The sequence below is a fragment of the Macaca thibetana genome, chromosome 13 (assembly GCF_024542745.1).
Source record: "Macaca thibetana thibetana isolate TM-01 chromosome 13, ASM2454274v1, whole genome shotgun sequence".
Classification (NCBI taxonomy): domain Eukaryota; kingdom Metazoa; phylum Chordata; class Mammalia; order Primates; family Cercopithecidae; genus Macaca; species Macaca thibetana.
Genome location: NC_065590.1, coordinates 19,063,652 through 19,089,024, shown reverse-complemented (window position 1 = coordinate 19,089,024; position 25,373 = coordinate 19,063,652). Strand labels below are relative to the sequence as shown.

The 25,373-nt window shown below is 40.3% G+C and overlaps 1 protein-coding gene across 1 annotated transcript in view; it reads left to right on the top strand.

Annotated features, from left to right (window-relative positions):
• Positions 1-25,373, top strand: part of LOC126933442 (ranBP2-like and GRIP domain-containing protein 3) — a 45,729-nt gene that overhangs the window by 7,549 nt on the left and 12,807 nt on the right. Inside the window, 7 exon segments of the mRNA XM_050753159.1 lie at positions 5,841-5,908; positions 8,128-8,239; positions 8,664-8,816; positions 12,840-13,070; positions 13,413-13,558; positions 17,611-17,803; positions 23,625-23,712. Coding sequence (XP_050609116.1) covers positions 5,841-5,908; positions 8,128-8,239; positions 8,664-8,816; positions 12,840-13,070; positions 13,413-13,558; positions 17,611-17,803; positions 23,625-23,712 — 991 coding nt within the window.

Below are 25,373 nucleotides of genomic sequence, written 5' to 3'. Positions count from 1 at the left end.
GCCATCTTGGCTCACTGCAACCTCCGCATCCCGGGTTCACGCTGTTCTCCTGCCTCAGCCTCCCAAGTAGCTGGGGTTACAGGCGCCTGCCACCACGCCTGGCTAATTTTTTTGTATTTTCAGTAGAGACAGGGTTTCACCGTGTTGGTCAGGATGGTCTAGATCTCCAGACCTCATGATCCGCCCGCCTTGGCCTCCCAGAGTGCTGGGATTACAGACATGAGCCCCCGCACCCAGCCGCTTACAGTTTTTTACTTTTAAGATGTATTCTGTTTAGGATGGACAGTCAAAATACTGTCATACCAGGATCACTTGGAATAGTTTTCTGAGTGTCACAGAATCTGCCATGTTGCTCAGGCTGGTCTCAAACTCCTGGGATTAAGTGATTTGCCTGCTTTGGCCTCCCAAAGTGCTGGGATTACAAATGTGAGCTATACTCCCAGCTCTGAGTGTCACTTTTTGACATAGTTTTTTTAAAAAATCAACTTTATTAAGGTAGAATTGATATACCATACAATTAATCCATTTAAAGTGTACAATTACTTGATTTTTGGTGTATTACATATTAATTTTTTAAGTTGTAGAAAACTATAACAATTTGCCATTTTAACCATTTTTAGTTGTGCAATTTGGTGACATTAACTACATTTACAGTGTTGTTTAGACATCACCACTGTCTATTTTCAAAAGATTCTATTACAGAGATCCTGTAGCTATTTAGTAGTAACTCTACAGGTCCTCTTTTCTGCAGTCCCTGGAAACCTCTGCCTACTTTGTTTGTCATGACTTTGCCTATTCTGGATATTTCATATTAATAGGGTTATATAGTATTTGTGCTTTTGTGTCTGGCTCATTTCACTTACCATGTTTTCAGGGTTCATATGTTTTATAGCATGTGCCAGAATTTCATTCCTTTTTATAGCTGAATAATAGTCTATTGTATATATATTCCACATTTCATTTACCTCTTCATGTGTCATTGGATACCTGGGTTGTTTCCTTCTTTTGACTTGCAAATAATGCAGTCAACACTGGCGAACAGTATCTTGAGTGCCTGCTCTCAGTTTCCTTGGTTATATACCTAGGAGTAGAATTGCTGGATCATATGGAAACATTTTATGTTTAGCTTTATGAGGAACCCCTAAATTGTTTTCCATAGTGGCTGCACTATTTTACATTCCCACCAGCAATGTATGAGAGTTCCAATTTCTCTACATCTTTGTCAACACTTAGTTTCTATTCTTTTTGATTGTATCGGCTGGGATAGGTGTGAAGTGATATCTCATTGTGGTTTTGATTTGCATATTCTAATGAATCATGATGTTGAGAATGTTCTCATGGTTTATTGGCCATTTGTATATGTCCTTATAGAAATGTTTATTCAAGTCCTTTTTTTAAAAAAAAATCAGGCTCTCGCTCTGTCGCCCAGGCTAGGGTTACAGCCTTGATCTCTTGGGTTCAAGCAACCCTCTCACCTCAGCCTCCCGCGTAGTATAGGCATGTGCCACCACGCCTGGGTGATGTTCTTTTTTTTTTTTGGTAGAGGCTGGGTTTTGCCATGTTGCCCAGGCTAGTCTCCCACAGCCTCCCAAAGTGCTGGGATTACAGGCATGAGCCACCAGCCTGGCCTATTCAAGTCCTTTGATTTGGGCTTTTATTTTATTTATTTTTAATTTTTTTTTAGTGTATTCTACTAATTTTATGACTTGGGTTTTTTAATTGGGGTGTCTTTTTTGTTGAATTGTAAAAATTCTTAATATATTCTGAATATTAAACCCTTGTCACATATGTGGTTTCCGAATATTTTCTCCCATTCTGTAGGTTTTGCAGAATAATTTTTTTTTTTTTTTGAGATGCAGTTTCACTCTTGTTGCCCAGGCTGGAGTTCAGTGGCACCATCCTGGCTCGTCGCAACCTCTGCCTTCCAGGTTCAAGCGATTCTCCTGCTTCAGCCTCCTGAGCAGCTGCGATTACAGGCATGCGCCACCATGGCTGGCTAATTTTGTGTTTTTAGTGGAGACAGGGTTTCTCCATGTTGGTTAGGTTGGTCTTGAACCCCCAACCTCAGGTGATCCACCTACCTTGGCCTCCCAAAGTGCTGGGATTACAGGCGTGAGCCACCATGCCAGGCTACAGAATAATTTTAATTAAATCCATTTTATCTGGGTTTTTTTTGTTTGTTTCTTGTGCTTTTGGTGTCATATCTAAGAATACATTGCTAAATCCTGGGTCATGAAGATTTACCCTGTTTTTCTTAGAGTGTTGTGCTTTTTGCTCTTATATTTAAGTTGTTGGTCCATTTTGGGGTCATTTTTGTATATAGAGTGTGGTAGGGTCCAACTTTATTCTTTTGCATGTGGAAATTTCGTTGTACCTTCACCATTTTTATAGAGACTGTTGTTTCCTTATTTAATGGACTTGGGTCCCTTGTCAGCACCAATTGGCCATAGATTTATGGGTTTATTTCTGAACTCTCAATTCTGTTTTATTGGTCTGTGTGTATCTTTATGCCGTATGACACTGTTTTGATTGTTGTAGCTTTGTGGTAAGTTTTGAAATTGAGAAGTGTGAGTTCCTCCAAGTTTGTTCTTTTTCAAGAGTTTGGCTTTTGGGCACTTTGCAATCTCATCTGAGTTTGAGGATTGGCTTTTCCATTTCTGCAGAAGTGACCATTGGAGTTTTGGGATTCCAAATTTGGGAAATAGGGATTGCATTGAATCTGTAGCTCACTTTGGAGAATATTGACAGCTCAACAATATTAAGTCTTCCTATGTATGAACATAGATGTCTTTACATTTATTTAGGTCTGTTAAATTCTTTGAGCAGTTTTGTTTTTGTTTTTGTTTAGACAGGGTTTGGCTGTGTCACCCAGGCTTGAGTGCAGTAGTGCTATCACTGCTCACTGCAGCCCTGACTCCCCAGGCTCAAGCCATCCTCCTGCCTCAGTCTCTGGAGTAGCTGGGACTACAGGCAAATGCTGCCATGCCTGGATATTTATTTTGCATTTTTAGTAGATGCAGAGTTTTTCCATGTTGCCTAGGCTGGCCCCGAACCCTTGGGCTCAAGTGATCCCCTGCTGAGGCCTCCCAAAGTGCTGGGATTGCAGGTGTTAGCCTGGCCTTGAGCACCGTTTTATAATTTAAACGTACAAGTATTTCACCTCCTTGTTTACATTTATTCCCAGGCATTTTTTCTTTTAGATGCGATTGTAAATGGAATTGCTTTCTTAACTTCCTTTTCTGAGTGCTTGTTGATGGTACAGTAGTCCCTTCTTATCCACAGTATTGCCTTACGTAGTTTTACTTACCTGCGTCACCCATGGTCCAAAAATATTGAATGAGGCCGGGCGTGGTGGCTCACGCCTGTAATCCCAGCACTTTGGGAGGCTGAGGCGGGCGGATCACGAGGTCAGGAGATCTAGACCATCCTGGCTAACACGGTGAAACCCCGTTTCTACTAAAAATACAAAAAAAAAATTAGCTGGGCGAGGTGGCAGGCGCCTGTAGTCCCAGCTACTCTGGAGGTTGAGGCAGGAGAATGACGTGAACCCAGGAGGCGGAGCTTGCAGTGAGCCGAGATTGCGCCACTGCACTCCAGCCTGGGCGACAGAGCGAGACTGCATCTCAAAAAAAAAAAAAAAAAAAAAAAAATTGAATGGAAGATTAAACATTTCATAAGTTTTAAATTGCAAATCGTTCTGAATAATATGATAAAATTTCACAGCCTGCTGCGTCCTACCCAGGACACGAATCATCCCTTTGTCCAACATATTCATGCTGTATGTGCTCCCCACCCGCTAATTACATACTAGCCATCTCAGTTATCAGATCAACTGTTGGAGTATTGCAGTGCTTGTGTTCAGGTAACCCTTATGCTATTTAAAATGGCACCAAAGAGCAAGAGTAGCAATGCTGGCAATTCACATATGCCAGAGAGAAGCCATACAGTTCTTCCTTTAAGTGAAAAGGTGAGTTTTTGACTTAGGAAAGAAAAAAGATCATGTACTGGGCTTGCTAAGATCTATGGTAAGAACAAATCTTTTGTCCATGAAATTGTGAAGAAGGAAAAAGAAATTTGTGCTAGTTTTGTTGTGACACCCCAAACTGCAAAAGTTACAGCCACAGTGAGTGATAAGTGCTTAGTTAAGATGGACAAGACATTAAATTTGTGGGTGGAGGACACAAACAGGAAACATGTTTCGATTGATGGCAACCTGGTTTGGTACTGTTCATCGTTTTGGACATTCACTGGGGTCTTGGAATTTCAAAAATAAGATGTTTGAGTAGCTGTATACTCTTTATCACATGGATGGAACATAATCTGGTTGTATCAGCATTTTTTTTTTTTTTTTTTTGAAATGGAGTCATTCTGTTGCCCAGGCTGGAGTTCAGTAGTGCGATCTTGGCTCACTGCAGCCTCTGCCTTCTGGGTTCAAGCGATTCTTGGCTTCAGCCTCCTGAGCAGCGGGAATTATAGGTGTGTGCCACCATACCCAGCTAATTTTCGTATTTTTAGTAGAAATGAGGTTTCTGCATGTTGGCCAGGCTGGTCTCGAACTCTTGTCTTCAAGTGATCCGCCTGCCTCAGTCTCCCAATGTACTGGGATTACAGGTGTGAGCCACCGCACCCAGCCTGGTGTGTATCAGCATTTTGAACTTTGGAGTTTATGTAACCAAGGAACCAGGCTGTGGACCTTGTTTATTACTTGAAGAATTCAATGTTTATTTCTGCCTTTTTGAATACTTGACTGTAAAATACTGATCTGATCTGTAGGGAGAACAGTACATGGACCAGGGAATCCTCAGTGCCTTAATAGGTCCTAAGTACTTACTTATTCTTTCCCATAGAGATTTATACATGGTAGGAGAAGAGATTTCTGGAATACCTTTCCTCCCCCGAGAAAGCTGGTTTCTTTTGTTTGTTGAGTGAGAGAGTGGTACCACAGGGTTTCCAAGATTTCCAAGGCTGATGAAAATTCTTAACTTCTGTTGTCTGTCTGTCTTTCTTGAATTTATTTTTTGTGTGTATGTATTTATTATTTAGAGACAGGGTCTCCCTGTGTCACCCAGGCTGGAGTGCAGTGTCACAGTCATAACTCACAGCAGAGTTAATCTCCTGGGCTCAAGTGATTCTCCTGTCTTGGCCTTCTGAGTAGCTAGGAACACAGGCATACTCCACTATGCCCGGCTGTTTTTTTCCCCCTGGAGACAGGATTTTGTTGTGTTGCACAGACTGGTTTCAAACTCTTGGCCTCAAAGCAGGCCTCCCACCTTGGTCTCTGAAAGTGTTAGAATTAAATAGAATTAAAGGTGTGACCAGCTGCACCCAGCTTATTTATTATTAGTAGTATTTTTTTTGGAGATGGGGTCTTGATCTGTTGCCCAGGCTGGAGTGCAGTGGCACGATCTCAGCTCACTGCAACCTCTGGCTCACTGCAACCTCCGTCTCCTGGGTTCAACTGATTCTTGTGCCTCAGCCTCCTGAGTAGCTGGGAGGCATCGCCATCGTGCCTGGCTAATTTTTGTATTTTTGTAGAGATGGGGTTTCACCATGTTGGCCACGCTAGTCTCAAACTCCCGAGCTCAGATGATCTGCCCATTTCAGCCTCCCAAAGTGCTGGGGTTATAGGCATGAGCCACCGCATCCAGCTCTATTTTTTGTTTTATAACAGGAAATTATAAAACATGGAATTATGCATTTTTCAGGCTTTTAAAAAAACTTTTAAATGAATGAAAACGACATATCTGAACATAAACTTAGGACAAATTTTTACTACTTTTGAAAAAATGTTAGAAAATATTTCTGTATGAAAAGTAAAACAATTTTCAATATTTTTTTAGAAGTCAATGAAAGGATTCTATTTTGCAAAGCTGTATTATGAAGCTAAAGAATATGATCTTGCTAAAAAGTAAGTACAAACTATAACATGTATTCGTTTTTTTAAAAATCAATGCCTTTTCTCATTTTATTTGAAATAGGTAAAAATATGTTCTTTAGTAGTTCTTCCTAAGTGTATTCTGAAATAAGGGATTTATCACTCAGACTGATGCTAAGGACCAACCTAGATTCCATTGAGATTGAAACTGTAATTAGTGTTTTCTGCATGCTGCTGTTTGTTTATACCAAGGGCAAGAAATTGTTTGTCTTAAAACACTTTTTCTTTTTTTTTCTTTTTTTGAGACGGAGTCTCGCTCTGTCACCCAGGCTGGAGTGCAGTGGCCGGATCTCAGCTCACTGCAAGCTCCGCCTCCCAGGTTCAGGCCATTCTCCTGCCTCAGCCTCCCGAGTAGCTGGGACTATAGGCGCCCGCCACCTTGCCCGGCTAGTTTTTTGTATTTTTTTTTTTTTTTTTTTTTGAGACGGAGTCTCACTCTGTCCCCCTTGCTGGAGTGCAGTGGCCGGATCTCAGCTCACTGCAAGCTCCGCCTCCCGGGTTCAGGCCATTCTCCTGCCTCAGCCTCCCGAGTAGCTGGGACTACAGGCGCCCGCCACCTCGCCTGGCTAGTTTTTTTGTATTTTTTAGTAGAGACGGGGTTTCACTGTGTTAGCCAGGATGGTCTCGATCTCCTGACCTCGTGATCCACCCGTCTCGGCCTCCCAAAGTGCTGGGATTACAGGCTTGAGCCACCGCGCCCGGCCTATTTTTTTGTATTTTTTAGTAGAGATGGGGTTTCACCGTGTTAGCCAGGATGGTCTCGATCTCCTGACCTCGTGATCCGCCCGTCTCAGCCTCCCAAAGTGCTGGGATTACAGGCGTGAGCCACCGCGCCCGGCCTTAAAACACTTTTTCTAAAAATTGTCTTGTGTTAGAGTAAAAGAGGACCATGCCTATAGCTTAATTTATTTTTGGTTAGATATCCGATACCTTAATCAGATGGGAAATAGCAGTGAATAAAAATTAAACTGTAATTGCAAGACAGGAGAATAGCTCGTATAAAAGATCTTTAATTGACACAATATGTGATGCTCTAAGGCTCTATCCTAGGGATAAGAAGCTTGGTGATTCTGATTTCCTGACTTGGGGTGGATTAAATCAGGAAATGAAGAGGGAGGCAGGCATTTTTTTTTTTTTTTTTTTTTTTTTTTTGTGGCAGTATCTGTCTTTCTTGCCCGGACTGGAGTGCAGCGGCTGGCTCCATCTTGGCTCCCTGTAACCTCTGACTTCCGGGCTCAAGAGATCTTCCCACCTCAGCGCCCCAAGTAGCTGGGGATACAGATGTGCACCACCACACCTAGCTAAGATTTGCATATTTTGGTAGAGACAGGTTTCACTGTATTGCCCAGGCTGATCTTGAACTTCTGAGCACAGAAGTCTGCCTGCCTCAGCCTCCTGTAGTGTTGGGACTACAGGTGTGTGTTATTGCTCCCAGCCGGGAGGCAGGCTTTTAAAGGCATTCAAAGATGGAAATGCTGGTAAGAAAGGAAAAATGGTGGTACATAAGTTATGTAACTAGCAGCACTGTGACTGTTAACCCTTGTACCTTTTTACTGTGAGACTTTGCTCCCTTAGTTTAGGTCTGGCCTAATTTCTCTGATCGTAATACTGTCAAGGAACCTAGAGGATATTTACTTATTTTAGTTGTTACTTGATTTGAGAAATGGAAATTTCCTGTATTTGGTACTGTAATTAGTAATTTTTCTTCTGTTTGATTTTAGCTGGATATAGTACTGTTAGAAATTACTTTCTCGCTTAAAGGGTAAATATATTTCCCTTTGTTGTTTGGGAAGTTGTTGCTCTTTAGTATTTTGCATTATGATAACTTTAAAAATGTTTACTGTAATTACTTTTCTAATTTATTTGCAAAACTGTTAGTGCTTTACTAAAATGTGATCAGAAAGAAAAAGCAATTTATATGTTCCTTTCTTATGTGTGGATAACACTGGAGAAAAATTTGGTAATTGTGACATTTAATGGTAAAATGAGTATGTGGTCAACTCTATGTACGTGTTTTTAAGTATTACCCATTTCTTTCTATGAATACTTTTGAGTTATCTGCATAAATAGTGGTGGTCTTGAGTAACAATATATAACAAGTTTAGTGGTTGCTTTGGTTTAAGATGTATTCTTCAGTTAGCATTTAAAAGTACATTTCTAAGTTTAATTTACTTTTGTATTTTGAAAAACAGATACATATGTACTTATATAAATGTGCAAGAGAGAGATCCCAAAGCTCACAGATTTCTGGGTCTTCTTTATGAATTGGAAGAAAACACAGACAAAGCTGTTGAATGTTACAGGGTAAGTTATAGGATTCAAATACAGCCTTTGCATAGCCAAACACATGATGCCAAGACAAATTTATATGAGTAAGTCAAATATATTTTATGAATATGATAAAACAGGCATTGGTATCACAGTACCATTATGCGACACAGCTTGGAACAGATTTAGAATTGTTTAACACCTGTAAATCATAAGTCTAACGGTCAGACACGGTGTTCTTTTGTGTTTTTTGCATTCAAATGATACAGATATAACTTTTATTTGATTAATTTCCAGAAAATTCCAAGGCACTTTAACACCTTTGAAGTAACATGTTTTCTCTAGAAGTATAATTTTTTAATGGTTGGAGTGATAATTTTTTAACCTTTATATATAAGTATATATCCTCCTACATACATACATACAATTTACTAATCTTTAGTTTCTTTTCTGATATTAGCGTTCAGTGGAATTAAACCCAACACAAAAAGATCTTGTGTTGAAGATTGCAGAATTGCTTTGTAAAAATGATGTTACTGATGGAAGAGCAAAATACTGGGTTGAAAGAGCAGCTAAACTTTTCCCAGGAAGTCCTGCAATTTATAAACTAAAGGTAAAAAAAACGTAAAGGGAGAAAACTTGAGACATAACCATTTCTAATATTTGGAGTTCAAATTACTTTTCAGTAGCAAACCTTAAGCCTAGGTGTTTGTGTTTCCTTTAAAATTTTTCTTTAAAAAGTGTATTAAAACCTTTCTGAGTAACTGCTGTCTTATTAGGCATTCTTATACTTTATAAGTGACATTTACCCTTCTGGGATAATTAATATTTTAGGGATTTTACAGTTTAGTAGCTGTAAATTAAGTAGAGCTAAGATTTACATTAAAGAATTTGGTGTACAATTTTTGCTTCATTAAGTGAAAATTACCTACAGGATGACAGTTTAGGGATATTTTAAAGAACAGTTTTCTAATAACTATTGTCTGAAAGTAGAAGGGATTATATTTTGAGATAGTAAGGTTTTCAAGCAAAAGATAAAGGTGGTTTGTCTAGTATATAAGACGTAATTACTAAAAATGATAGGAAGTTCTTGCCAGTGTGTTGACTGGTTCTGATATTCTTTATAGAGTAAACAGTTACTTAGTAAACTAACTGTTCTGGAGAAAATCTACACAAATATGTTTGGCAAACATTTAAAATGTATATTGTAATGTTTATTAATGTATATTTTATTGTGCATGTACAATATTAAATTATAAATGTATATTTGCCTTTAGCAGCCTCCTACTCCCATTATATGTTTCTGATAGAAATTTAAAAAATTTTAATTTTGAAATAATTATAGATTTTTTTGCACAAGAAGTTGCAAAGATTGTACAGAAAGATCCTGTATACTACTTCATTTTTCCCCAGGTTGAGCATTCCAAATCCGAAATCCTAAATGCTCCAAAATCTGAAATTTTTTGAGCACTGACCTGATGCTCAAAGGAAATGCTCATTGGAACATTTTGGATGTCAGATTTTCAAATTTGGGATGCTCTACCTGCTAAGTATCCTGCAAATATTCCAAAGTCTGAAAATTTCAAAATCTGAAATACTTCTGGTCCCAAGCATTTTGGATAAGGGATACTCAACCTGTTTTACCTGACCAAGCACAATATCAAAATCAGGAATTTTGACATTGGCACAATGTGTGTGTATAGTTTTCTTTCATTTTATCACATGTGTAGATTCATACCACCACTGCCGTCAAAATACAGAACTATTACCACAGAGATATTCCTCATGCTACCCCTTTTGTAGTCACGCTACTTCCTTCTCTTCACTATGCCTAACCTCTGGCAACCATTAATCTGTTCTCCATCTTTATACTTTTGTGATTTCAAAATGTTATGTAAATGTCATCATGAAGCATGTGACTTTTTTTTCTTTTTTCTTTTTTTTTGAGATGGAGTCTCGCTCTGTTGCCCAGGTTGGAGTTCAGTGGCGCAATCTTGGCTCACTGCAACCTCCGCCTCCCAGGTTCAAGCTATTCTGCCTCAGCCTCCTTCGTAGCTGGGACTATGGACACACGTTACCATGCCCCGCTAAGTTTTGTATTTTTAGTAGAAACAGGGTTTCACCATGTTGGCCTGGCTGGTCTCGAACTCCTGACCTCAAGTGATCTGCCCACCCCAGCCTCCCAAAGTGCTGGGATTACAGGCATGAGCCACCGTGCCGGGCAAGCACGTGACCTTTTGAGGTTGGCTTGTTCACTCAGCATAATACAATTTGTGATTCATCTAAGTTTTGTATATCCATAGTTGGTTCGTTTACTTCTGAGTAGTATTTCATGGTCCACAATTTAACCAGTCACTGTTTGTTTGTTTTTTTCTTCTTTTTTGAGACAAGAGTCTTGCTCTGTCTGTCGCCCATGCTGGAGTGCAGTGGTACTATCTCGGCTCACTGCAACTTCTGCCTCCCGGGTTCTCAGGTGATCCACCCACCTCAGCCTCTCAAAGTGCTGGGATTACAGGTGTGAGCCACGGCGCCCAACCTTAACCATTCACTTTTGAGGGGCATTTTGGTTATTTCTAGGTTTTGGCTATTGTTCAACTGCTATGAACAATCATGTACAGATTTTTGAAGCTGAAAAAGCATTGAAAATGCTTCCAAAGATACATATTACTGACAAGTTAAGTTTTTCTCCCCAGTAGTAAGCTGCTGGATTTTAAATATTAGTCTAAAATGTTAGGTCTAATTGTGCAGATTTCTTTACTATATTCTTTAGGTGTTATGCCTCAAACATAATTCCCATGTTGGGCGTGGCAATCCAGTTAATTTGGTGTCAGTAGTGTTAAAGAACATACATAATGGTAGGGGATTCTTTTCTTGCAGTGTAACAAGTTAGATACTTTGAAGCATTCTTTAAAGACTTTCTTTAATAACTTGAAGGCACTGTTACACCTTTCCTGTGTCAGTTTTTTTTTTTTTTTTGGGAATTGAAATCCATGAGATTTATAACTCTCATGCAAAGCAAATCCATTTCTCCTAAAATTTAAGGCTTGCTAAGGTAAACAATTTCTGACATTTGTTTAATGAATGAGAGTATTACTGTTGAGAAGGCTTTTTCTCTCGAGTATGAGATAGAACTTTTTAAAAGCACTCAGTGGTTTAAAAAATTTTTTTAACATAGAGTCAAAGACTAGGGCTTTTGCAGATAGGGAGAGGCCAGGGTATCATCCATCTTATCCAGAAGAGGAGAAATTGATAAAGGAGAGAGGGGAATGAAATACAGACTACAAATGGGTGGCTTGGTCTTTGATAGCAGAGAGAGTTGGGGGAAGATGAGTTTAAGTAGGTAAAGTAAAATGGAATTTATATGTGATAGCATCAGGTTTCTCAGTGAGGGTCGAATCTAGGTTATAAGTTGAAAGTGAGAGTCAAAGGAAGGTATGGGAAAGTTGAGGAAATAGGAGGTGTGAAGTGTCAGGGAGTGGAGAAAGTGAACTGTTAGTACTAAAATGGTATTTTGTTCTAGGCAGGACCAGTTTGAGGGTTGAGATAATGAAAATGAAATCAGTTAGCCTGGGATTGTGATTTCCCAAATCTAAGCACGCAGAAACCAATTGGGAGGGTTCTTCTGAGGATAAGAGGGAATTAGTTGAAGGGATCTGTAAGCAAACAGCAATTATGGATATAAGGGATTATAGCATTTTTTGCCTGACAGAAGAAAGTGTGTGTATTTATATGTGTTTACAGGTGTTTAAAACTTGATGATGTCGTTATCCTGAAGGGAACTTGTCATGTGGTGGAGAAGTATATTTCTGGCAGTAAGGTTATATAGGCTCCCAGTGAGGTGGAAGAGTAAGAAGGGTGGTATGCTGGTTTCAGTGGTATGACCAAAATACAGATTTTGAAAACCTGTGTCAGTGGCAAGTGGATGGTTGAGGTTGGAGTGGAGGACAACGTCACTGGAGATGAGGTGATTAAAGAACTGAGTAGTCAGCCTGGGCAACACGGCAAGACCCCATCTCTACAGAACATTAAAAAAAATTTAGCCAGGCATGGTGGTGCATGCCTGTGGTCCTAGCTTCTTGAGAGGCTGATGTGAGAGCATCGCAAATGAGAAGTGAGTGGCCACAAACCCTACTTCCTCTCCTTGTCATCATGGCAGTGGGGGTTATCCTGAGATGACACTCTCTTCATTTAAGGTCAGGAGGTGATGACAGTGCTTTGAGATGATGATGAAGGTAACAGAACAGTGGGAGGAGAGGGGATGCGGGATTGAGTCAGATTTGAGGAGATACAGAGCAGTTTGAAGGTAAGAACTTTGTTGCCGAGGATTCACTGGGGACGTCTAGGCTTCTGGTGGTGACTCAGATGGACAGGGATGTGTGGCAATAGTCCTGGTAGTCTCTTTGAGGAGAGTATGAGCTACTGCAGTACTCACAGATGCTTTTCTTCATATACAGTTCTTGAGGGTTAGTTTCTAGGTTGTAAGCAACTCTCAGAAGGGATGAATAAGGCTTATAGGATGGTGTTTTTGGTGGCATCATCATAAAGCTAGACATAGTGGAATGGTGCTCTTTGGGAGCATCACTTGTTTAAAATTGCACAAGTGTTACTCTAATGATATTTTTTCCCCTCTAAATAGGAACAGCTTCTAGATTGTGAAGGTGAAGATGGATGGAATAAACTTTTTGACTTGATTCAGTCAGAACTTTATGTAAGACCTGATGACGTCCATGTGAACATCCGGCTAGTGGAGTTGTATCGCTCAAATAAAAGGTTGAAGGATGCTGTGGCCCACTGCCATGAGGCAGAGAGGAACATAGCTTTGCGTTCAAGTTTAGAATGGAATTCATGTGTTGTACAGACCCTTAAGGTAGGTAAAAGCTATTGGGTCTTTACATTTCTATGTAGGCAATTAGCATATTTCTTTTTGTACTAAAGCAGCAGTGCCCCTCAAGACTTACATTTCTTTTATTTATGTAGAACAATTATAAAATGAAATTTTTTACTAGGATCAGTTAAATTTATAATGGGAAGATTGGGGAGATAACTGTGATGAATGTATATATTTTTGGTGTTTTCATTTATAAGGTTGATGTAAAAATCAATATAGTTTCACAAACATGGAGTGGGAAAAGGAATTTGTAGGAATAAAATGGTTAATTTCTTAACATTTGATTAAGTTTTGTAACTTACTGTTCATTCCACAAAATAGGAATATCTGGAGTCTTTAGAGTGTTTGGAGTCTGATAAAAGTGACTGGCGAGCAACCAATACAGACTTACTGCTGGCCTATGCTAATCTCACACTTCTTACGCTTTCCACTAGAGATGTGCAGGAAAGTAGAGAATTACTGGAAAGGTACGTTGACTTTGACGAGAACACTTTAGTGTAAATTCAGTTTTTCTTCTTACAGTAAGTTCATTGCTCTAAACTTCTTTACTGAATCGTTATTTCTATAATGTACCTAGGAGTTATAGTTAATACAGTGAACCACTAGGAGGCAATCTTATTTTTCTTCTTTTATGGAGAAGTTCTAATTGGTTTTATATGACTTTGCTTTTTAGAGAATTCTTACAGTTCAAGCTTGATTAAAATTAGCCTTATGGTTACTCAGTTTTGTCATAGTCAAACTTAAAATGAATGTTCTAACTGCTATTTCATATTTTATTTTTTATAATGATATAATCTTGAGTGAAAAAGTTCATCTGTCATCAGATGGCTAGGTTCATATGTACTTAGCATCACTAGTATTTCAGAAAATACTATTTTAGCTAAGAAACAAAATGACACAACTATGTGATTTTTCTTTTTTCTTAAATTTTGATTTTGAGAACCAGTGTCTCCATTTTGAAAATAAATTCCATTGGACAAAAACATCACTTGGATTTATATAAAGATGCTAGTTTAGAGCAGGAGTTGATTAGAACTTGTGGGCCAAATATGGCCCCTGCCTAATTTTGTTAATAAAGTTTTATTGGAATACAGCATGCCTCTGGTTATGTAATTGTCTGTGGCTGCTTACATACTATAGGGTTGGAGTTGAGTGGTTGCAGCAGAGATTGTATGCCTGTAAAGCCAGATTAGTATCTCCTCTTTATAGAAAAAGTTTACTGATTGCTAGTTTAGGCTGTCCATTTGTTTGGAAGTTATTTCCCCATCTGGTATAAAGAAAGAAACTCATTTCATTGAGTGCAGGGAGTAGGTAATTTTCTTGAAAAAGTACATAGTGTCCTAAATTGGTAGGGTAAGACCAGTATCTGAAAGAAATAACTTTAAGATTATTTTAGAAAACATGTAGGATGTTTTAGTTTGTATTCCTTGTGTACTCAATTTTTTGGTCACAAGTTCCTTTTACGTTTTTCTTAAGGACATCAAAGATCTTTGTATGTGGGTTATTTTCTTTTCCTCCTGTCCCCTCCCCTTTCCTCCCCCCTCCTCCCATCCCTCCCCCTTCCTGCCTTCCCTTCCCACCTTCCCTCCCTGCTTCCCATCCCTCCCCACTCCCCACCCCTCCTGTCCCCTCTCGTCTCTGTTTTTTAGATGGAGTCTTGCTCTGTTGCCAGGCTGGAGTGCAGTGGTGCGACCTTGGCTCACTGTAACCTCCGCCTCCCGGGTTCAGGTGATTCTTCTGCCTCAGTCTCCCGAGTAGCTGGGACCACAGGCGCGCACCACCACGCCCAGCTAATTTTTGTATTTTTAGTAGAGACAGGGTTCAGGGTGGTCTCAATATTTTTTTTTTTTTTTGAGACTGAGTGTCACTCTCGTGAGGCTGGCATGCACTGGCGCAATCTCGGCTCACTGCAGCCTCTGCCTCCTGGGTTCAAGTGATTCTCTTGTCTCAGCCTCCTGAGTAGGTGGGTCTACAGGAGCCCACCACTGCACCTAGTTATTTTTTTTTTTTTTTTGAGACAGAAGTCGCCCAGGCTGGAGTGCAGTGGCGCAATCTCGGCTCACTGCAAGCTCTGCCTCCTGGGTTCACGCCATTCTGCCTCAGCCTCCTGAGTAGGTGGGACTACAGGCGCCTGCCACAACACCCGGCTAATTTTTTATATTTTTAGTAGAGATGGAGTTTCACCCTGTCATCCAGGATGGTCTCGATCTCCTGAGCTCGTCATCTGCCCTCCTTGGCCTCCCAAAGTACTGGGATTACAGGCGTGAGCCACCGCATCCGGCCCACACCTGGCTAATTTTTGTATTTTTAGTAGAGATGGGGTTTCATCGTGTTGGCCAGGATGGTCTCGAGCTTTTTTTTTTTTTTTGAGATGGAGTCTCACTCTGTCGCCCAGGCTGGAGTGCAGTGGAGCCATCTCGGCTCACCACCAGCTCCACCTCTAGGGTTCACGCCGTTCTCCTGCCTCAGCCTCACGAGTAGCTGGGACTACAGGCACCCGCTACCACACTCGGCTAATTTTTTGTCTTTTTAGTAGAGACGGGGTTTCACTGTGTTAGCCAGGATGGTCTCGATCTCCTGACCTTGTGATCCGCCCGCCTCGGCCTCCCAAAGTGCTGGGATTACAGTCGTGAGCCACCGTGACTGGCCAGTCTCGATCTCTTGACCTCCTGATCCGCCCACTTTGGCCTCCCAAAGTACTGGGAAGTCTCAATCTCTTGACCTCATGATCCGCCTGCGTTGGCCTCCCAAAGTGCTGGGATTACAGGCCTAAGCCACTGCTCCTGGCCGTATGTGGGTTATTTCTATTAGTGTTTATTACATTAGAAATTAAAGAAAAAATATGTAATCCATTAAAAATGTAATAAGCCCATTGCATGTTAATGATAATAGCTTTTTTTTTTTTTTTTGAGACAGTTTTGCTCTTGTTGCCCAGGCTAGAGTGCAATGGTGTGATCTCGGATCACTGAAATCTCTGCTTTCCAGGTTCAAGCGATTCTCCTGCCTCAGCCTCCCAAGTAGCTGGGACTACAGGTGCCCACCACCACGCCCAGCTAATTTTTTGTATTTTTAGTAGAGACGGGGTTTCACCATGTTGGCCAGGCTGGTCTTGAACTCCTGAACTCAGGTGATCCACCTGCCTCGGCCTCCCAAAGTGCTGGTATTACATGTGTGAGCTGCCGCGCCAGACCAATAATAGCATTTTTTATGAAAAATAATTATTTTGCAACAACAAAAAAGTAGTCAGAAAAGTGTCATTGTTTTTGCATTTTTGTAAATCTTTTTAATGTCTCACTTAATAGAACATGGCTAGATTCTCATTTGCTTCCTCTTTCAGTCTGTAAAACTATATTACATGTCATGAAGCCTCTGGAAAACTCAGCTCAGCCGGGTGGGGTGGCCCAGGCCTGTAATCCCAGCACTTTGGGAGGCCGAGGTGGGCAGAAAAACAAAAACAAAACAAAACAAAAAACAACTCAGCTCTACATACATGAGAAAATGAGAATGTAAAATATAAAATTTTTCGGTATTATTGTAAAAGTAATTTTAACCTCTTGGATCCCCTGAAGGGGTTTTTAAGAACCCTCAGAGATCTTTAGACCTCAGTTGCTCTGGTTGCTTTATTGTAAGCTACTTTAAAATCATGCTTCACGTTTAAGTGTTTGCTTTTACTTTTCTTCCAAGGTGAAGATATGGAGAAACATTAGGATTTAGAAGAACTAATTTAGAATATAGATTACAAATAATAGGCCAGGCACAGTGGCTCATACTTGTAATCCCAGCACGTTGGTAAGCTGAGGCGGGGGGATCATGAGGTCAGGAGTTCCAGACCAGCCTGGCCAACATAGTGAAACCCCATCTCTTCTAAAAATATAAAAAAAGTTTAGCTGGGCATGGTGGCAGGCGCCTGTAGTCCCAGCTACTCAGGAGGCTGAGGCAGGAGAATCGCTTGAACCTGGGAGGTGGAGATCGTTGCATTGCACTCCAGCCCGGGTGATAGTGAGAGACTCCGTAAAAAAAAAAAAAAAAAAAAAAAAAAACAATTTAACTCTGTAATTTATATAGTAAAAAGAGCAATTACTGTATTGTTACTCAAATATGTGTCAGTTATTATAATTTGGAAATGGTATGTCTAATTTGAGAAATTACAACTGTTAATTAACTAATGAAACTATATGATCAGGAAGAAACTACAAAATAGTCTCCCAACTTTATCCTGGTTTATTTTGAAATGTGCACCTATAATCACTAATCTTATATTTATCCTGTGATTGGAGGGCTGGAAATAACTGGGAATAAGACATCATTTGAGAGGTTAAGCTTGAAGTATAGGAAGTATGCAGGATAAAAATAAGCATTAGATGATTCATAACTTACAACATGGGGTATAAGAATTATTAGAAGCTGAATGTGGAAGATGAAGCTTGAAATAAAATTTTTATTTTGTTTTGAATTAAATAAACCATGATTATTCACAGTGCAGTAAGTGGATTATCTGTTTGATATTTTCATATTACAGTTTTGATAGTGCTCTTCAGTCCGTGAAATCTTCTTTGGGTGGAAATGATGAACTGTCAGCTACTTTCTTAGAAATGAAAGGACATTTCTACATGCATGCTGGTTCTCTGCTTTTGAAGATGGGTCAGCATAGTGATGTTCAATGGCGAGCTCTTTCTGAGCTGGCTGCATTGTGCTATCTCATAGCATTTCAGGTAAGTCTTCCACTTGTAGGAGCAATTGACATTTCACTGAGTCTTGATGTGTTTTAAATGAAGGTGTGCTCTGGTATGTAATGACAATATGTGAATAAACCTGTGGAATTAAAGTTAAAATGAAATAGTCAATTTGATACAGTGGAAAATAACTAAGCGTACACAATAGTGGTGAGGCTGGTGAAACAGGGATGTTGAATGCACTGCTGTTGAAAGCCTGCATTGCTATGATTTGTTTGTAAACAAATTTGAAGAGTTTGATCTTATTACTCTGCCATTTTTGGGAACATGATAAAGATGTAATCCCACTTTATGGGTAAAGCTTGATCCAAAAAGATGTGTGACTTGGACAAAATCCTAATAAGTACGTGTAGGGCAATGGCTTTATAACCTATGAAAGAAGAATATGATTGCATTTAACATGTTAATTGAAAAACATGTATTTAACATTTATGACTGTGTTGTGTATGATATGTAACAATATATTAATATTTGAAAACATAAAGCCTTTTCTTACTATTTATTTATTTTTTTGAGACCAAGTCTCTGTCTCACCAGGCTGGAGTGCAGTGGCCTGATCTCAGCTCACTGCAACCTCCACCTCCTGGGTTCACGCCATTCTCCTGCCTTAGCCTCCCAAGTAGCTGGGACTACAGGTGCGTGCCACCACGCCCAGCTAATGTTTTGTATTTTTAATAGAGATGGGATTTCACCATGTTGGCCAGGATGGTCTCAATCTCTTGACCTCATGATCTTCCTGCCTTAGTCTCCCAAAGTGCAGGGATTACAGGCGTGAGCCACTGCGCCCGGCTTTTTTTTGTTTGTTTGTTTTTAATGAGCTTGCATTACTTTTGAAAGGAAAAGAAATAAGCAGTCTCCCCAAAAAAGCATTAAACCAGGCTTAGAAAAATGATTGTTGATTTTAGAGAAGGATTTTTTGTCTGGGGAGGGAAAATAAAGGATTCATTACTTTTAGAGAAGGCCCCTCCTTCTAATATAAATCTTTTTTTTTTTTTTTTTTTTTGGGATGGAATTTGGCTGGAGTGCAATGGTGCGATCTGGCTCACCGCAACCTCTGCCTCCTGGGTTCAAGCGATTGAACTGCCTCAGCCTCCCGAGTAGCTGGGATTACAGGCACGCGTCACCACGCCCAGCTAATTTTGTATTTTTAGTAGAGACATGGTTTCACCATGTTGGCCAGGATGGTCTTGATATCCTGACCTCGTGATCCGCCTGCCTCAGCCTCCCAAAGTGCTGGGATTTTAGGCGTGAGCCACCACGCCTGGCCCAACATAGATCAATTTTTTTTTTTTTTTTGAGAGGGAGTCTCGCTCTGTCTCCCAGGCTGGAGTGTAGTGGCGCAAACTCCGCTCACTACAAGCTCCGTTGCCTCCCGGGTTCACGCCATTCTCCTGTCTCAGCCTCCCAGAAGCTGGGACTACAGGTGTCCGCCACCACGCCCGGCTAATTTTTTTGTATTTTTAGTAGAAACAGAGTTTCACCATGTTCGCCAGGATGGTCTTGATCTCCTGACCTCGTGATCTGCCCGCCTCGGCCTCCCAAAGTGCTGGGATTACAGGCGTGAGCCACCGCGCCCGGCCAATTTTTTGTATTTTTTAATAGAGATGGGGTTTCACCATGTTAGACAGGATGGTCTCAATCTTCTGACCTTGTGATCCACCCTACTCGGCCTCTCAAAGTGCTGGGATTACTGGCATGATCAACAGCGCCCGGCCTGTAAATCTTTTAAAAACACTGTTGATAGGCAGTTCACATGTTAATTGCTAATATTGGCTCAGTACTTCTGAGTTAATGGATTTAGTGAGGTTCACTAGGTAATATGAACGTTAAAAGGTTGTTATAGAAATTCTCAAGTAGCTGATGGTTCTTATTTTTATTTTATTTTGTTTTTTTTGAGTCGGAGTCTAGCTCTATTGCCCCGGCTGGAGCACAGTGGTGTGATCTCGGCTCACTGCAAGCTCTGCCTCCCGGGTTCACACTATTTTCCTGTCTCAGCCTCCCGAGTAGCTGGGACTACAGGCGCCTGCCACCATGCCCGGCTAATTTGTTTTGTGTTTTCAGTAGAGACGGGGTTTCACTCTGTTAGCCAGGGTGGTCTCGATCTCCTGACCTCATGATCCACCCGCCTGGGCCTCCCAAAGTGGTGGGATTACGGGCGTGAGCCACTGCGCCCGACCAGTAGTTCTTATTTTTAATGGAAACTTTTGAAAGTTATCTGTCTTTGTGTCTATTAGAGTCTTGCTGTGTCACCCAGGCTGGAGTGCAGTTGTGTAATCGTAGCTCACTGTAACGTTGAATTGGACTTGAGCTTCCCAGATGCTTGGGATTATAGGTGTGAGCTACTGTGCACAGCCTCAAATTTTTTGATACGTAGTTTTTGGAGGCAGAGTCTCACTCTTGTTGCTCTGGCTGGAGTGCAGTGGCATGATCGTAGCTCCCTGCATCCTCGAACTCCTGGGCTCAAGTGATCCTCTTCTGCCTCAGCCTCAGCTCAGTAGCTGGGACTACAGGTGCCTGCCACCGTGCCTGGCTACATTTTTTAAGTTTTTGTAAAGACAGGGTCTTGCTGTGTTTCCCGGGCTGGTGGTTCTTGAATTCCTGGCTTCAAGTGATCCTTCTGCGTTGCCCTCCCAAAGTGCTGGGATTACAGGTATGAGCCACCACACCTGAGTGTGAACTTTTAGTAATAAAAAGTTAGTTTCCCCCTTAATCTATTCACTCAGGTCTCGTTTCCTAGATGACAACTACTATTAGGAGTTTCTTGGGTGTTCAGAAATATTTTTTGCATATGCAAATGTGCAATACATTCTTTCTCTACTTTTGAAAAATACTGTGCCTCAGTGTGGGTGTGCTTTACCTATTGCCAGATGCCTTGCTTTTCTAAATGTTTCTTCATTGTTCCACTTTAGCACAGAGATGCCTACCTAAGTCTTTATTAAGTATGACATATTTTTCTAGAATGAATATATAATAGAAACATCTTAGATGCTTGTATTTTATCATTTTATTTTAAAGCTTAATGATCAAATGATTATAAGCATAAAATGTCGGCTATGTGCTGGCATTTGGGTATTTGAGAATTGGCTAGCTTTTATGGTATGATTTTCAGACTCTTAATCAGAGGAATACCGTGGTTCTAGTAAGTACGTCTACATTGCAGCTGGGTATTTAACAAAGTCTCTTGAAACCTTTTAGTTAAAATGAGGAAATAGTCAGGCGCGGTGGCTCACGCCTGTAATCTGAGCACTTTGGGAGGCCGAGGCAGGCGGATCACCTGAGGTCAGGAGTTCGAGACCATCCTGACCAATATGGTGAAACCCCTTCTCTACTAAAAATACGAAAATTAGCCGGTCATGGTGGCAGGTGCCTGTAGTCCCAGCTACTCGAGAGACCGAGATAGGAGAATTGCTTGAAACCAGGAGGCGGAGGTTGCAGTGAGCTGAGATCATGCCACTGCAACGCTCCAGCCTGGCTACAGAGCGAGACTCTGTCTCAAAAAAAAAAAAAAAGAAAAAAAAGAAAATAGTGACTTGAGATGATTTGACTGAGTGGATTCACAGCTAATTAACTGGTCACAAATTCAGCTGTTGAGTGATTTTGTAAAAGAGGCCAGGTTTATGTATTGAGGTCAGTTCGAAAACAAAAAGAATGATGTCAACTTTTTGTTTCTTATTTTGTGTGTTCTTTTCAACATATAGATGACAAACTTTGATATGATGTTTAGAAAACTTGTGAGTAAAAGGATAGGCAATGTGGATGTTTCTAAAATTGAAAATCAGAAGCTCTTAAGTTCTTAAAGAATATATTTTTGAAAAAAGAGCATGTTTGGAAAGAATTATATATACATGGTTTAAAATTCTAGGGGCTCTTAAGAATATTCCTTTGTGTTCCCTAGTTATTTACTTTTTCCACCCGTAAAGAAACTAATGTTACTGCTTTCTTGTGTGTTCTTCAGGAAATGTTTTATGCATCTCCAAGGAAACACACACACATCCCCTGTCCTTAAAAAGAGGAGGAAAATGTTTAAACATTGTTTTTACTTTATTTCCATTAACTGTATCTTGGAGATATTTCCATGTCAGTATATATAACGGGCATTCTCATTAGTTTGGATGCTTGCATATTATTCCGTTGTATGGATGTACTGTAGTTTTGGAGTTTTTAAAACCAGGGCCCTAAAACCAGGACATTAGCTTGCTTTTACTTTTTTTTTAATGCTACTTCAAGTAATTTAGCAATGATTAACTTGTGCCATGAATTCCTGAAAGAATTGCAGTATCAAAGTATATCTGTGCATTTATAATTTTTAGAGCTGTTGCCAAATATCTAACCCTAAAGAGGTTGTATCAAATTACATTTCCACCACACAAGAAAGTGGTGATAGAATTAAAAGCCAATGCTCTAGTCCCCCATATAGTTACTTTTGGCATGTTTCTAGTAAGTGGGCATTGCCTATGATTGGACATTTTCAGTGATGGACATTCATTACTTACCAAGATAGCCCAGTGCATGTTTAGGTGATTTGGCTCTTGGAACTTCCTTATATAGAATAAAAATATTCCTCAAACCTTCTGCCTGTTGGTCTTGTTTCTTCTTTTGATGATTTCTTTTATAAAATAATTTTAATATTTGAAGGCAGCTGTCACATCTTCCTTTTGCCATTCTATTCATCATGCTTTCAGCTTTTTTTTTTCATAGGTTATGGCATTAGAATCTCTTTAATCTCCTGGTTGTCCCATTTATTCCAGTGCTATCCCATATTATCCATACTCTGAACATGTGCTACCTACAATGTGGCATTTCCAAGTGTCATTTCACCTGTACTTTTTAAAGTAGAGTTGTCATACCTACTCAAGTAAGACAACATCTGCTGTTGTCCTATTCAGGGTAGAAAAGTAATGTAATTAAATTTTCCGTTTCTCTGAACGTAACATGAATGTGCTTTTAGTAGAAACTTAATATCTCAGAAGTGCTCTGTGTATGCATTTTTGTGTTTTTTGTTTTTTTTTTTGAGATAGAGTCTCACTCTGTCGCCCAGGCTGGAGCACAGTGGCATGATCATGGCTCACTGCAGCCTTGACCTCCTGGATTTAAGTGATCCTCCTGCCTCAAGCCTTTTTGTTGCTGGGACCACAGGTGTGTGCCACCACGCCTGGCTAATTAAAAAAAATTTTTTTTAGAGATAGGGTCTCGCCACGTTGTTCAGGCTGGTCTCGAACTCTGGGCTTAAGCGATTCCCCCACCTTGGACTCCCAAAGTGCTGGGATTACAGGTGTGAGCCACTGTGTCTGGCTCATCCTTTTTTTTTTTTTCACGAGATGGAGTCTTGCTCTTTCACCCAGGCTGGAGTGCAGTGACGCAGTCTTGGCTCAGTACAACCTCTGCCTCCCAGGTTCAAGCTATCCTTGTACCTCAGCCTCCCGTGTAGCTGGAATTATAGGTGTGTGCTACCATGCCTGACTCTTTTTTTTTTTTTTTTTAATTGTATTTTTAATAGAGACTGGGTTCTACTGTGTTGGCCAGGCTGGTCTCGAACTCCTGACCTCAAGTGATCCGCCCACCTTGGCCTCCCAGAGTGTTGGGATTACAGATGTGAGCCACTGCGCCTGTACCTGGCCAGTCTTTCATAGGTTATATAAATTCCTTGGTTCCCAGTTTTTGCAGTCATTTCCAATTCAGTTTAGTTAATGGTTAACTGTTCATTCATTATCAAAAAAAGTACAGTGTAATAGAAAAGACCATCTTACTATTAGAAGTGTGGGTATCATCAAATTAAGATTTTTGATTTTAAAATTATTAGGTTCCAAGACCAAAGATTAAATTAATAAAAGGAGAAACTGGACAAAATCTGCTGGAAATGATGGCCTGTGACCGTCTGAGCCAATCAGGTAATAGTAATATTAAACTAATTTAATTTAAAAAGAAAAAGGAAATTTCTGTTAAGTTATATCTTACGATAAAATCTTCATCTGTCCAGGAGATAATTTGTCAAAATTATTTCTTTTTGCAGTATCAGTTAAGAGCAATAGGTATGGAAGAGATGGGAAGAAAATAGCACATTCTTTAAAAGAAACGAATATTTGATATTGTTTGTTCCTAGGTGGGGAGGATTTCTTAACTCCTTATCTGGCTGCTAGAGCCTCTATCCTGTTTAGTCACTTCCTGAACTAAGTATAATTATTGATTTGCCGACCATTTAACACCAGCTGCTTCTAAAAACACTGCTGTGGGGATATAAAGATGAAGAAGATATAGATCTGTCTTAAAGAGCTGAGAGCATAGTGAGGAAGATAGATGATATATACTTACCTTATATTAGTCTCTTAGAATTTGTCTATTTTTTTTCCCCATTTTTGGCTTGGGATGAATCCTAAAGGTCTGTTACGTATTACCTGTGCTTTTGCTAAGATTCGAACTTTAAGGTAGTTAGGTGGCCATTGAATCAAGCAGTGAACTGAAGAAACATAATGCTTTCTACAATGAACAGTTTTGATATAAAATTGGATGAATTTTGTAAAGAGCAAGACGTAATATTAAATCAAAGTTATTGTAAGCTTTGGTGTATAGTTAAGCTGTTGGCCAAAGCTCACATTGCTCTTCTATTCCATAGCTCACTTTTTTTGTGGGAGTTAGACTTTCAGTCCTTAAAGTGACTTTCTACTTTTTTCCTTTTCTGTTTTCCTTCTACCCTTGCAGGGCTGTCGTAAGTGCCTTTGCATGGTGTCACAGTTAGATAAAAATTGCCAGGCCGGGCGCGGTGGCTCAAGCCTGTAATCCCAGCACTTTGGGAGGCCGAGACGGGCGGATCACGAGGTCAGGAGATCGAGACCATCCTGGCTAACACGGTGAAACCCCGTCTCTACTAAAAAATACAAAAAACTAGCCGGGCGAGGTGGCGGGCGCCTGTAGTCCCAGCTACTCGGGAGGCTGAGGCAGGAGAATGGCGTAAACCCGGGAGGCGGAGCTTGCAGTGAGCTGAGATCTGTCCACTGCACCCCAGCCTGGGCGACAAAGCGAGACTCCGTCTCAACAACAACAACAAAAAAATAAAATAAAAATTGCCTGTATTTTTTTTATGTCTTTGATCTGGGCATCCCGAGGGTGCCTCTGCAAGTGTGCTGAGATACAACTGTGTAGTGGTAACCAAACCTGATTGCCCAGCAGAATTAAGGGAGGGTTTTTAAAAAAAAAATTTAATTGAAATGCAATTCATATACCATATGCTTCACCCATTTAAAGTGTACAGTTCAGTGGCTTTAATATGTTCATAGAGTATTACCATTGTCACCACAATCAGTTTTAGAAGATTTTCATCACTCCATGAGGAATTCCTTACCTATTAGCAGTCACTTCCCATTTTACCCAAACCTCTCAGCCTTGGCAACCACTAATCTGGCTCTGTATGTTTGCCTATTCTGAACATTTCACTTAAATGGAATCATATAGTATGTGGTCTTTTGTGACTGGCTTCTTTCATTTAGCAAGGTTTTCAAGGTTCATCTGTGTTATAGCATGTATCAGTATTTTATCCGATGACTGATTTTTTAGA